At 42.3% G+C, this 15,652-nt stretch overlaps 1 protein-coding gene across 1 annotated transcript; it reads right to left on the bottom strand.

The window, feature by feature from the left end:
* Window positions 1-2,569: 2,569 nt before the first annotated feature.
* LOC124131197 (probable glycosyltransferase STELLO1) lies at window positions 2,570-14,218 on the bottom strand. Its single transcript, XM_048393109.1, has 3 exons — window positions 14,031-14,218; window positions 6,619-6,768; window positions 2,570-4,541 (listed from the first exon to the last, which is right to left on the bottom strand). Exons 1-3 carry the CDS (start codon window positions 14,168-14,170, stop codon window positions 2,570-2,572), a joined length of 2,262 nt encoding a protein of 753 aa, XP_048249066.1. The 5' UTR covers window positions 14,171-14,218.
* Between the last annotated feature and the right edge of the window lie 1,434 nt (window positions 14,219-15,652).

Below are 15,652 nucleotides of genomic sequence, written 5' to 3'. Positions count from 1 at the left end.
ATGCAGGTGTTGGTTGTATACAGGTATTGGTTGTTTACAGGTATTGGCTGTACACAGGTGTCTGTTGTATGTAGGTGTTGGTTGTATACAGGTGTTGGTTGTACACAGGTGTCTGTTGTATGCAGGTATTGGTTGTATACAGGTATTGGTTGTATACAGGTATTGGTTGTACACAGGTGATGGTTTTACAGAGGTATTTGTTGTATGCTGGTGTTGGTTGTACACAGGTATTGGTTGTATAAAGGTATTGGTTGTACACAGGTATTAATTGTATACAGGTATTGGTTGTACACAGGTGATGGTTTTACAGAAGTATTTGTTGTATGCTGGTGTTGGTTGTACACAGGTATTGGTTGTATAAAGGTATTGGTTGTACACAGGTATTTGTGAAGGATGTACATACACACCTGTGCGATACTTTCGGTATTTTTTACCAATCGTATTCCATTTATTGTGGGAGAGAGATAGAACATTAACACTACATCAGTTCACACACAAAAGGCGTACGAAGGAGAGAGAGGCGAGTACGGGGAGGAGATAGACGCGGTTACGGTAGCAGAGAGAGACGAGTTCGGCGAGGAGTGAGGGGCGGTAACGGGGAGGAACGAGATACGAGTACGGGTGGAGGGAGAGACGTACATGTATATCGTGAGGCGAGAGAGGCGGGAGGAGAGAGAGGTGGATACGGGGAAGAGAGAGGAGATTATGTGGAGGAGAGAGAGGACAGTACGGGGAGAAGAGAAAGGCGAGTACGAGGAGAAGAGAGAGGCGAGTACCGGGAGCAGAGAGGCGATTACGAGGAGACAGAGGCGAGTACGACGAGAAGACAGAAGCGAGTACGGGGAGGAGATAGAGGCGTTTACGGAGAGAAGAGAGAGGCGAATACGAGGAGGAGAGATGGGTGCGGTGAGGAGAGAGAGACGAGTGCGAGGAGGAGAGAGAGGCGCGTTGGGAGAGGAGAGAGAAACGAGTGCGGGGAAGAGAGAAACGAGTGCGGGGAAGAGAGAGAGGCAAGTGCGGGGAGGAGAGTGAAGCGATAATGGCGAGGAGGGAGAAGCGAGTACGGGGAGGAGAGAGAGACGAGTACGGGGAGGAGAGAGAGGCGTGTTTGGAGAGGAGAGAGAGACAAGTAGAGGGAAGAGAGAAACGAGTGCGGGGAAGAGAGAGAGACTAGTACGGGGAGGAGAGAGAGGCAAGTGCGGGGAGGAGAGTGAAGCGATAATGGCGAGGAGGGAGAAGCGAGTACGGGGAGGAGAGAGAGACGAGTACGGGGAGGAGAGAGAGACGAGTACGGGGAGGAGAGAGAAACGAGTACGGGGAGGTGAGAGGCGAGTACGGACATGAGAGAGTCAGGCGAGTACGGCGAGGCGAGGGGAGCGACAGAGGGGCGAGTACAGGGAGAAGAGAGAGGCTAGTACGAGGAGAAGAGGGAAATGTGTACGGGAAGAAGAGAGAGGTGAGTACTGGGAGAAGAGAGTGACGGGTACGGGGAGGAGAGAGATGGTATTACGAGGAGGAGAGAGAGGCGGTTACGGGAAGAAGAAAAGAGAGGCAAGTACGGAGAGGAGAGAGACGGGAACAGGAGGAGAGACAGGCGAGTACGGTGAGGAGAGAGAGAGGCGGGTACAGGGAAGAGAGAGAGAGAGAAGGACACGAGCAGGAGAGAGAGGGGAGTACGTGAGGAGCGAATGGCAGGTGCGAGCATGAGAGACTACGACTACGGGGAGGAGAGAGAATCAGGTAAAGGTGGTTGCCATTTTATCGAAGAAAAATACCTTGCCCCAAAACTGTTGAAGGCTGTTGAAAAACAAGAACCTGCCTGACAGAATAATATTATTGTTGCAAGGAGTGTATCTAAACAAAAGGTCAGGCTGATAGTCTTAAATAACAAAAATATCTGGTTTTGTAGCTGATAAGAATACAAAATCCAAGGTGGGATAACACATCACCAATCTTTTCAATTTGTGTGGAATTTTACCACTGCTATCTCATCATAAGGATGTGCACCGGCTCATTTTCAGATATCAAATTGCTTGGTTGAAAATACTGGTATTACACTGCAATTAATTTTCAATCGGAAAACGAAAAGAGAACAAAATTTACTAGTTTGTGATTACTTTTAATAATAGCTAAAGACCAGGTATTTTTTTTAAAACAGCCGCATACATGACAGAAAGAGGACAGGATGCATAAATTATCTTTTTATATGACTTTATTTGATTTTTTACAACAGAAGTGTTCATTTTGACCAAAATATCCCAGAATCTGCAACCAAAATATCTGACCACAACCATCATATTCTATTACATTGGATGCAAAAACATTAAGTGACGTCAATTTGTTTTCTTTTGCTATGGAGAGGGGTGTGTCGGCAGTAGAGAGTCTGGCCACTCCTCTAGCAGTTGTAACACAACAATAATACCTTCACATTCTGCTTATTTGATCAAAAACGCACCTTTGTGACAGAGTTCAGCGCCATAATGCACCACAAGACCCGCCTTTCTATTTGGAGCCAATCAGGAATCAGTAGTCCGTTAGCGGGTGTGGTCTTAAGGTTTCAGCATGCGAGTTAGGGCATTTTAAACCGCGAATTTTTCAAAGTTAGAGGAAAGAAATATTTACAGAAAAATGTCCTTCCTTCGGGGACATATACTGATTTTGATATTTTAACAGTGTGCACAAAGAGGTAACGCTCATTAAAATGCTTCGGTATGTCGGCAATTGGTTCATATCCGCAGTAGGTTCCCTTCATCATGTAAAGATTCTCCAACTTTTCTATTCCACGGGGAACTGTTGGAAATATCACCTCAATATATAAGTCAAACCTGGAGAAGTGTTCCATATAGTAGAGGTAGTCATCTTTGTATTTTTCAGGAACATAACAAATGTCCGAGGAACCAATATAGAATCCATCTTTCTCCCTTGAGTTGTTAGAAAGCATATCTGTGAAACTGTTATATCTGTGAATATCTACAATTTTCAAAGCTTTTAGAGCAGCCTGGTATGCTTGTGATCCTACTTTGGGATGGTGCACCCGGTTGCCATGTTCCTTCCTAGACTGTCGTACAACTCTTACGTGATAAACCCAGAGTTTGTTTAATGGAAACATGTGAATGTTCCACACATTAAGCAAGACATCATCGCCCATGTACAAGTATCCATCAACACGGAACTGCATTTTCATGGCTTCTATCAAACAGAGCTGACCAAGCCAACCATTGGCATGGTCGACCTCTATGAAGGTCAAGGGCTTGAGAAGGAGCTTAGCGTGAGTGTCAAATTGATCTTTGTTGGCTCCACAATAAATGATGTGAGGAAAGTGCATGCTGTACATTGTCTCCAGAAACTGGAGATTCTCATAGTGGGGAAAGTTGAACACTACAATTAACAAAATATTTGGATATGTAATGATATCTGTCAGTTTAGATGCTATAAACGATTCACCGCTGCAATAGGAAGCTATTTGAGCAGCATGCGACACAACCGCAGGTGACTGCGTAGCTTGGGAATATATCTGGGGTGGTGTTTGCCCAGCCGCCCAGAATTTGACATTGATCTGTTGATCCGTCATACGAGTTTGTGTTTGCAATTTCTCTACTGTTATATATTGAGCAGCGTATTTTAGAGAACCAAACGGAATTCTTTTTGGTTCCTTGTAGCCAAGTGCCACAAGGTCCTTGATCCAAAGAGATGTCAGACTTGCATCCCTTTCCTTCCAAAAGTTCTCATGTACCATATCAGTCGATAATTTAGTCATACAAGCAAAAAATGTTCTATTTGCTCCACATTTCCATTTGGTAAGGAAATCAACAAGGCGTTCTGTCTGGAAATAGAGATCCTTCTCTTCCTGTGCATCACTGAGGTAGGAATGAGAGTTCCTCCTCTGGACAGCATTTGGTGGGAAGAACCCTACATTTCCTCCCATCTCCCACAAGAGTCTCTGAGCCCAGTAGCCTCTCCAAATATCACACACTCGGAATGTCGTGGTTGATGGAATTAGGAGTGCCCATAATGCATCATACAAGAAAAGGGTATTCTGGGAATTAAAGGGAGCAAAAACGCCAGCTGGAACAATTGCTGGTGGAGCTCTTCCATCAAAGGTCACATTCAGCTGAGAACGGGTTTGTTTCCGGGTCAGTCTGAAAATGGCATCCATATCTGGATCTCTGTTGACCAAACCCTGCTGAATAGATGGCGTTTTCCAGTGATTTAGTAGATATTCTGTTGTTGGTGATTCTCCTACAGAACCAAGCGGATATCCTCTTGGCCACAATGTCGGCTGTCCAAAATGGCGGTAGGGATTAAAGAGTTTTTCCCCTCTGTACAAGATTCCCCACATTGTTGGATCTAGTTTGAAAGTTTTCAGTAGATCAAGGGGACGATTGTCATCATCAGTTTCATAAATTACCTTTGCGCCATGAGCTATTGCAAACAGATATCCCATCGTCTTTCTTGCATAGCTCTCCTCAGGCAGAAGTGACTCTGTGTCAAAGCCAAGCCCACGCTGATCCTCTAAACTTAAAAATACACAGTTTTGGTTCCTGAAACAGAGTAACGTTGAGAAGAATCATTAGGATACATTCATTGTTTCATTGTTACCTTCAAAGAAATCGGGAAGCGTTTATTCATCATTGAATGTGGCAATTTTAGAATTTTAGCCCCTTAATTCGAGCGCCAAGCAGGGTAACAACAAGTACCATACTTTAATGTCTTTTTGGTATGACGCGGCGGGGATCGAGCCTACGACCTTTCACTCTACGGGTGAACGCTCTACCGCTAAACAAACGAAGGCGGTCTGAAAGAAAAAGCCTCTGACAAGAAATAGCCTCCATTGCCAGCATCGGTTAGATTTGAAATATTGTAACATAACCAGAGGTGCTTTCAGACCACAACAATGTCCCTATGTTGCTGCAGGGTTTATAAGCCAACTACAGGTGGCTGCTTCTGGATATAAATGTCACTTTGGCTTCCTAAATGACACCTGAAGTGTAAAGGTTCAGTTGACACCATGGGCAGTATCCCTGTTAGTTACGGATCTGCTGAAGGGGAAACTGCTGCCACTCCTAATGCAAAGCTGCTTCCAATCCACACTGATTCTATACATGATGCCCAAGGACCCAGAGGATCCAGATCAAGACTCATGGTACGTCAAGGCAGAACCATCATAGCCTTGTTCTGGACGTAGGCTGACACTGCCCGGATGTGGTCTGGCGTCATCATTCATGTGTGTTTGTTTTTTGTTGTTTAACGCCGCACTCAGCAATATTCCAGCTATATGACGGAGGTCTGTAAATAATCGAGTCTGGACCAGACAATCCAGTGATGACATCATGAGCATCGATCCACGCAATTGGGATACGATGCCGTGCATCAACCAAGTCAGACCACCCGATCCCGTTGGTCGCTCCTTACGATGAGCATAGTTGCTTTTTACGCCAGCATGGGTTGCTGAAGACCCATTTTTATTCCGGATCTTCAAGGGTCTTATCATTCATGTACTGAGATTTTGTGCCAGGGAGGTGGTTGTCGAAACGGAGGTTTAATTAATTTTAACTCGTTTAAAGATATTTAAGATGTACTGACTACGTGTGAGGGTATCCACCTTGAGTGAGTGAGTGAGTTGGGTTTAACGCCGCTTTTAACAGTATTCCAGTTATATCACGACGTGGTGTCAGCTTAATGTGGGAGGAAAGCCCGAATTGATGCAGGTCTCAGACGTTTAGCACTTTGGTGACACCCACGAGAACGGGTATGGTGCTGACATACTAGAAACATAATCGGGGCGAACCGGGATTCCAACCCACAATCTGGCGTACCCAAGGGACGCAACTCTGCACATCGAATCGCAGCGCCTAAGACGACTGGGCCACCCGTGCCCCCTCATGTCCACCTTGAAACCATGTGAGATACACCCACAATCATTACCGAACCACCCCCAACAGTTGGCCTGATGTTCCTAGGTGTATACGCCATATTCCTGTGAATCCAAACCCCCAGTCGTTCATCTGTGACAAGGATCAGGAACCCAACTTCATCTGATCAATAAAATTTTCCTCAAGCGTCTTAGATCCCAAACCTGTTACGATACACAGCATGCCAATTGAGTAGCTATTGTTTACTGTATGGCAAAGGACTCTGATACCTTTCTGTGTACCATGTTCTCAGGGAAGACAGCGGGTTTAAACATCCAGAGTTGAATGTCTAAACATCCGGCACAATGGGGAACACATGTTGTTCACATGTGAACGGTGACATCCTCAGAGTGGGGCATGTTCAATTTTGCAAATACCTTTGACAGAGACTGGCCACAGCATGGAGAGTTTCTGGACAAATGGGTTTCCAGAATTAAAGTGGGACGTGTGAGCTGCGTCATTCCTGTCAGCGGGTTTAAACATCCAGATTTGTATGCCTAAACATCCGGCATTATGGGGAATACATGCGTGTCATGTTCTCACATGTGAACGGTGACATCCTCAGAGTGGAGCGTCATTCCTGTCATAATCAGTATTTCTATAACATGTGAAATCAATGGTGACATGTTATAATTCATGTTCTCAGGGGGTGAGTTACATTTTCCCAGGTGTATATCACTGAAATACAGATAGACTCTGACGTTACCTCCAGTCTGCTGGCGTCTTGGTGTCTCCGACGACAACAACCTTCCATCCGGGTATGTTTGCCAGGAACTTGATGTCTGGAGTAGGGTAGGAGATGGTTGTCACCACTATCCATCGATCTGACTGAACAGTGCTGAACTTGTCTATTTGCCTTAAAATAGATTGTCGGTACATATATAATATAAATAAAATATAATATGATGGTAATTTATTCATATTCAGAAACACACTACGGACACCCTTATGGCTATGTTCCCAAATACCGTTTTCGACGTAATAAGCGCCCAGGGCGCACTCAAAATTAGAAATAAGGGGCTCTTTTTAGAATATTATTTTGTCGAAAAAAAACAGAGTTGAAAGATAAATGTCGTTGTTTCAGCTGACAGCCTGAAATGTTTATATAGGAGAGATATATTTTTCCAGAATTTAATTGCCCATAATTAAGGGTGCATATAACACACGAGTGCGTATTATTAGCGAATAAAGAAGTATTGTGTACATTGATCAATCGGAAAGGGTGCTAATTGGGATTGTTAACGAGCCAATATATTAGCAAATATCGCCGTGGTTGCTTATTAGAGCGGAGCGCTTATTACGTCGAATACGGTACTAAACCACAAAAGAAAGATGTTCCGGACTATGTAACAGTAGCGGAATGTGACAACAACATCTATCTTGAGACCACCATTAGTGTGTGAACAGAGGTTAATTGTGAAGCGGCAACCGAGTGACCTGAACGGGTTTTACAAGATGGTAACTGGCCAATCAGATAGCTACATTCTTATTCAATAATCATACTATATTAAGCATCATCTCAAATTACATCACATGCCATTTGCAATCCATATGATTACCAAAAACGGAATATGGTTAAAATGTTGGGTATCATGGTGTCTACTTCAGGGCCATTAGTCATGCAGTTGCAACCATCGTAGACGTCATCAGCATTTACAAACCCATCAATAATGTACCGTAGCACCAAATTGCAAATATCGCAACACATGTCAGGCCCATACAAAATGGTACAGTAGCATAAATGGGCGATCTTATTTGTTCCAAAGGGAAATAACTCTCCCTTTGAAATGATCTAAGCGACGGTCCAACCTGTCGCTTCCGATCTTGTTTTTGGATCTATGCGCGCTGCGACAAACGTGTAGAGACGGAGCCAAGCTTAAGCTTTACCCTGTTGCACCTTCATTCAAAAATAGCCGTTTACAAGTAAATATTTTTAACTGGCACATATTTTGTAGTGATCATTTGTTTAGAATATCAACATTTGTTGAGTCTTCAACTAAAAGACGAATTGTCACGATAGAAGATAGCTGGGAAATCGCCATGAAAAACGGTATATTGCCACGGTATTTTCAAGGTCAGAAAACGGCGAGGCATTCTGTCAGTCTGGGCTAACATATTGCATCGATGAAATATTTAGGGCTTCGTGCCTGCAAGGCAGAAGACCTATTGTACTTGATAGGATTATTATTTGTTATTCCGCCAGAATCGCCAGTGGCCAGAATCGCTCCAAACCAACAGCAACATGGACACTAATGTGAAGCAGATACCAGCAAAATCCCAAGGCCATAGGCCCAATGGCTAAGGGCAGATAACTCATCAAAGTTTCAAGTTCAGCAGCAATAATCTTCGAAACCAACTGTCCAATGACTTCCAGATTTGCCATGCGGCAGGGCAATCAGATGCCAATCATGTTGTACTGCAGAACCATGGTAGCTACAACGCACCGTTTGGCAGCCATATTGGATTGAAGCATTTCGACATGCATTTTAGCATCTAAGCAATGCGACGTGTCCCTGGGGTCCTGACAAACTCAGAACACCAATCCGTTTGACTCTAGTGCCAAGGACAACAAAGTGACAGCGTGTTGAAAAGGGAATTCTTTGGCCCCTGTCATAAACTTGACATAGAGCAGAACTCTAAACACTAATATCTCGGCTAATTCTGAGTAAATTTCGCCTAGATTTCGTGTGTGTTTGTAGACTGGACTTGTCCATGGTTATGCCTAATTGTCGCCACATCGCATTGAAGGCTACGAAGAGACAAAATGAACCAGAATTTATCTATAACAACATATTTTAACTTATTGTACCTCGCCAGATCATCCAATAACTGTCAGACTAGGCACTCTTCAGTATTTAAATATGCAGTTCGATTTGAAATGCATTCACAAACTCCTAAGTTCTACATACACCAAACTGTGATCTGACTGAAAATGTCAATTTGTGGGGTAAAGAATGAGATATTAAGACACTTCAAACTTGTTCACTAAAGACACTGAAAGAAGCGTAGAGTATATATTGTTGGTAAACCTGTGATATAGGTTTGTGGATTTCATAAACAACTACTGTGTATAATTTTCAGGGAACTGCGATTATGTTTATCCGCTGTTGACTACCGAGATCAGTTGTCTGTGTTAGTGAGATACAGTGTACATACATGTACTGCTGATGACCAACGCAAGAAGAAACGGACTATAGAAATCTATTTTAGAAGTAGTGAAAGAAGCTGCAGTAAAATTTCGGAATAAGCCTCGTTCACAACAGCATTTCAATCTACTGAGAATACTGATGAACGTGCTCGCAACGGCCTTCTCCAATAGGCTGGTTATTTCTTGAATTAGTACCGACCCGTGATGTCTGTGGTGTGATGTTGTGCCCTGTTTCCTGGTGAACTGCAACTGTGTTCTATGGCTATGGTTGACGGATTTCAGAGAAACTTCTTGCATAACGCCACTTGGGAACGTCTGCAGAAACCGACTATGGTAATCACGTGTCAACATGCTGATTCGGTTATGTCTGAAAGTTGTATTCTCGGCACTAATGCAAGGTCGTGCACTGACCCCATTTGCCAATACACACCAATAAGATATTGTGTATCTGCTTCCCTAATAGCAATGGGAATGTGTAAATGGGGTCCACAGCTGCATCAGTCACGGTAACGGTATAGCGAGACTGCGATAGCGCTATAGCGCGGAAACTGGTACTGTATTGTTTCCCATGTCGTGTATTGACTGTGTGGCCGCATCGTGCTCTCGACCCATACAAACTGTGACTATATAGTGCAAAGTCTTTGAATTGCAGTTTGAAATGATGCACATGAGGAAGATAATTAATGGATGTTAACTAATTCAAATTTAGAGATAACAAATTCTGTATTTACTTTAAAGGCGACGTTTCTGTATATATCTGTATACCGTTGTCAATCAAGGCTGAAGAATGAACAGTTATCAGCGTCAGTAAGGTACAGTGTACATACTGCGGGTGGACAAGGCAAGCAGAAACGGACTATAGAAATATATTTCACGCTCGTATCTTCAACGGTTCTGCATAGAAAACATTGCAACTTGTATGACTAAACAACCTCGTATTTGTGTTTTTGGATGCATGTGGAAACTAAAGCGGCTTGGCAGTTCTATTTCATTTCAACTATAGAAACATGGGCGCGGAACATGGAGGAACGGACGATAGAAATCACGGGCGCGCATTTTGTTTGATTTGGCTATCGCTGAACGTGGTATTCTCGTCAAGGCGAATGTCTCGCGCGATATTTTACAGACACTCCATCCAAGTTTAACCTTTACTTTAAAATGAAAATGAAAATCTATCGTTTCTAGATATGATGGTTGAAATTTCAAACAATAACATTGAAACAGATGTAAATACGAACTAACATATTCCAAACGATACCTCAATTACAATTCCTGTCACCCCCGTCATACTAAAAACAGTATCCCTTACTCATAGGCACATATAATCTGTGTGCTAGTATCTAATTTAGATCGTGCACAATGTAGACTCGATGAACTGAGGTAGAAACTACCCTAGAAAAATAGTAGAAGACGCAATAAACAATATTTGGAAATGTTCAGGAGACATGGTATTTTTTAAGTAAGTGTAAAGACCATAAATGTCACTGAATAAACTAATCAATATTGATATTGTGATATTGCTGGAATATTGCTAAAAGCGGCGTAAAACCATACTCACTCACTCACTCACTAGGGTTTCTATCTCAAAAGGAAAACAAGAATGCAAAACTGAGCAAAAGTGTACCTTACCTAATTGTGGTTCTTGCCCTTATGGTTAACAATGTTGTTCTTTTTCATTCAAAGACGGAAAACTGTCTTATGTCTGTAAAAATATAAATTGTGCTTCGAAAAACTTGATTTATGTCCCCCGAAACACTGAGGGTCATGCTGTGGTTATGTTTTGACTGTAGAACCCCATAGCAGCTCTCACCTAGGACACATACATCTTTGACAGGCCCTTACCACTGATCTATAGTTCGTATACATGCGTGCCTTTATAAATAATTGAAGAAGCAATAACATTCAAACTAAAACAACTGATTTTTAATGTTACTTTTATGTCAACATTCAAGTTACATCTGACATATATTTTCTTTTAATTCTGACAGTATTTATTTAGGAAATAAATATGCTGAATGGAAATCTACCATGTATTTTTCAAGCAATCAGTTGCTCAGAAATGGTTCAGAAACATCCATTACAGTTATCATCAAAACACACCGGACACTGCATCATAGCAGCTGGCGTTAGAGGCAGTCTAAAACCATCCTAATTTGTAATTTCAGATGGCCTCATTTCCACTGCAGATTACAGTGCACATGCTGCAGTCCTCACATTTCGCCATCACTCAATAAGACCAGTTGCGTGTAACATTAACGTCTGCAGCATTGGCTATTTAAAAAAGGATTTTGCAACATAAAACATGATTCATCACGATAGTGTCAACACATGTCCTGTGTGAACGTCTTCTCGGATTGAAACAGTCACTTATCCTTTCACAAGTCAGTATCAGTGATACACAGCAGTGATACAAGCATCATGCAACAGATCAGTTGAAATAGAAGGTGAAGGAAGAGGGGTAATGTCCTGTTGTGGAATGATTTTGGTTGGTTTGTTGCTTAACTCCTTACAGTGGCATTTAGAAGTTGGTGTGATGAAGTGAGACAAGTTCTATGGATGTATAACTTCTTTATTACAATTAGTGCGACGTTTCGGTGTAAATCTTATCCTAACACCTTTATCAAGCAAGTGTGAAGTGCTGTCACGTCCATGGGTCTAAAGGAACTCGAGGACGTGCACCCGTGAGTGCGGACAATTTCGTTAGGATAACCCACTCATGCCAAATTGTCACCAATAACTGTCAATTTCTAAGTCAATAAATATCCGATTCTGCCATTTTCTAATACACTGCTTAATTCTGTGACATGATGTATCCAAAGAGTCAAAATTCGACGTGAAACATATGGCATACATTCGTATTGTTGCGTTGGTAAATACTATCGGTATGGCTTACGAAGCAGGTTGAAGCTGAAACCATACAAAACAAGAAACTTACTTGCATGTCCTCAGGTGCGAAACACAGGCTGTCACACCACTAAGTCGCTCCGTAATAATCCAACATACGGTACATACATACACACATCACACAAGACCGCCTCCGTGGTCTAGTGGTAGAGCCTCCGCCCGGAGAGCGGAAGGTCCGGGGTTCGATCCCCGACCGCGTCATACCAAAAGACGTTAAAAGATGGTACTTGTTGTTACCCTGTCTGGCGCTCGGCATTAAGGGGCTAAAACAAGGACTGGTCGGCTCGGAGTCAGTATACTGTGTCTGAGTGGGGTATTCATGTTTAACTGCGGCATGGTATCTCAGTGAGCTAGCACTATAAATCGGCATCAGTCCGGACTAGTACAAGCAGCCACACACACACGTACATTCACGTCGCTATATAAGTGCAGTAATCTTGGACGCGACGTTAAACCCCATTTCACCTCACCTCGAGCTCACCACACATCACACAACCATGGTAACTCTGAAATATTTCTGACTTCAAAGGAACGTTATATTAAATTACACTTTCATAGATACATATATATATACCTTGCATGCATATGCAATGTCAGAATCATAGCGTCCCAAACAGCCGGACATCAGTTTACAACTCATAGCAATGCATACTTTGAAATTTCACGTCAAACCGCATGCTTTTTCCCACATACCATTCACTTGCAGTTACCATTCCTGTCCAAACCAAGCCATTCAACCGCATACCGCTAAATAAAAACAAAAGTGACTTTCTGTCATCTACACTGACTATTAAAGGGCTCCTTCGATGTGTCTCCCCTCACCGATATGCTCCCACCACCGAATGCAGAAGGCTACAAAACAAGCGTCAGTGCACAAAGGTCCATCTGACATTGATAAACACGCTGACGGCCATCAATCACTACTGTCAAGATGAAACCTGGACTCAAACGTTATGGTCGGATGTGATGCTTTAATCGGATGTAAGCTAGGTATGCTGCTTTTGTCAAAATGACAGTTCGGAGCCGATTTCGCAGTAAACAGTCAAATATTATCATCTTGCCGACACGATCTGACCCGTGGAAGACTAAAAGCCCTGTTTACTCCAACACGTTGCCAATGAGTTGATACCGACCCCATTGACTATATGCTGCTAAGATGAACTCCAAAAAGCTTGAGATTAATTAATATCTCTTGTGAAATATTTTTCTAGTTTGCCCGAGGCATTCACATAAATTTCAAATTGAAGCAAGTGTTATATTCTGTTGATGACAACAGATGTAACTTGAAGATGATCAATAAAAAACAACCAAACAGTACCAGCTGAGCAATAGGGCAATGCTATGTCTGATGACCAGGCCACAGTGGAGTGAATGAGTGAGTTGGGTTTAACGCCGCTTTTAACAGTATTCCAGTTATATCACGGCGTGTCAGCTTAATGTGGGAGGAAAGCCCGAAGTGATGTAGGTCTCAGACGTTTACCACTTCGGTGAAACCCACGAGCACGGTTATGGTGCTGACAAACCTAGAAACATAATCAGGGCGAACAGGGATTCGAACCCACAATCATAGGTTTCTGGCGTGCCCAAGGGACGAGGCCACAGTGGAAGTATGTGATGTAAATAGTAAAAAATAAAAGTAAAATGTTTTCCTCAAGTAAACAATATTACATGCCCTTGGCAAATTGAATGCCACTGTGTTCGTGTTGTCGAAATATAAACGAATGAATGTAACAGAATTAGTCCCTGTCTACAATCTACCGATCAAATGCCTAAATGGACTCAAGAGTGACATTTTTACATGTGTAAATGTCGGACTGACTGACTGATATAGAAGATTTAACGTGCGCTTTCCGACTGTAGCGTATTTCGCACACGGGCCTGGCCAGACCATTTAGTGTATTCCGAAAAGGGTGAAAGTGGTGTGTGCAACCCAAGAAGGGGCTTTTAGGGGTTGCTTAATTATATTGAATTTTTTGAATTTTTAAATTTGGAATAAATGGAATGTCGGAGATATGTGCAGCTTTATATTTCAACCCTGGGGTAATAGTAAGGATTCCCTGGTTTACCTTGAGCTGAAGTTCCTGTTATCAATGGTAATCTTGCTCCTTTGCAATCCTCCAGGCCAGGCAATGTAAGCAAACAACAGACACACACAAACGGCCAACGTGTTCAAGAATCCTAAAACACGCCAGGACACAAATCGCATCTTGTTTGTTGATCCACTTCTCCACTCAGGATCTTTTCCAAACTAAACAGATCATATGGTTATCACTTACGGTTAAAAGAGTATTTGAGGTAGGAAACGACCGCACTGAGTGGGCGGAGCTTGTACGAATGATCTGACACGCGACTCTACAGCCTCAATTGATTTTCTGTTCATAAGTGAGTTTTACGGCACAGCCAATCAAAGACCAACGCTGTCCACTGTGACGACATTTAAGCCCAATGTGAAACTTTCCTGGTGATTCATCACAACAGACAGACAGAAATAGTTTATTAAAGTGTCACAAGTTAAACACACTTTGCTGAAACATTTCACACCTCAATGAAATATGTTTAACATCCAGCCACATCTTGGCTTACGAGACACTACTTATTTATAACATTATGTACGATGAAATTATTATACTATTCACAATGATATACTCGTTATAAAATGATGTAAAACAATACACAATGCAAGTATCATATGAATAATTATCATCTACAAACATGTTTCTTATGGTAGAAGCAATACATTTGATATGCTTAGGATTTTTTTCAGATAACAATTTAATGTAAAATATTTACGTTCTGTAGAATTGTAAGAAGATAAAATAATGGCGTGTCTTAGGTCCTTATAGAAATTACACTCTGAAAGGAGATGAACTTCTGTTTCCACTGTGTTACAAAAATAACAAGTTCTGTGCTCTAAAGGGGTGTCTATTGCGCCAACCAGCCTCTGCATGAAGGGAGATGCTTCCCTAGCGTTGTCTAGAGAGATATTTCCAGGATACAATGCTTTGCAAGAAAATGCCCGGGACAAAGATATTTTTTTTAAAAGACGGTAGTTACGTAGCTTATTTCTATGCTGAGGACTCGATGTATCGTTCCTGAAATGTTCAAACCAATTATATTTATCTATTACTTTACTAGATCACAGGGTTGCCGATATCATAAAGGATTTATCTCGCACGAAAACGACAGCCTCGCCCCCAAGGGGTTGGGATATTGTCCTGTTTTTTTTAAAGGAACGGGGCTTAAATAGGGAGATGATAGGTGAAAGGTGACGTTGGCGAGAGTTAGAGAGGTAGTACATGCACGAAGACACTGAGCGTGTACAAATTTACACCCGAAGTCCTAAGAAGAAAGGACAGAAATATAAGACATCATTACTCTGGGTTTGGGGGTGGGGGGCGGGACCCCTCCGGGTAGAAATCAGCCAATGAGAGGACAGCAATTAAAAAACGGGCAAAAGTGCATGTTATACTACTCACTCACTCACTCATGTTGAGAGGATGAGTAGCCTTGCTGTGATTCTAAACATATTATAACAATTTAGCCAACTTTGATATATAAACAACAAATAGATTTCAGTTTGATGTCATCTTGATATAGTTGAACCGTACTTATTTTCTGGCTGCTATAAAACAATCAAAGATTGTTTTAAGCTGGCATGAATATTCTTATATACTTTGCATGTATGTGC

Source organism: Haliotis rufescens, unplaced genomic scaffold, assembly GCF_023055435.1.
Source record: "Haliotis rufescens isolate VD_foot unplaced genomic scaffold, xgHalRufe1.0.p SCAF_114, whole genome shotgun sequence".
Classification (NCBI taxonomy): Eukaryota; Metazoa; Mollusca; class Gastropoda; order Lepetellida; family Haliotidae; genus Haliotis; species Haliotis rufescens.
This window is presented reverse-complemented; position numbering and strand designations above follow the sequence as displayed.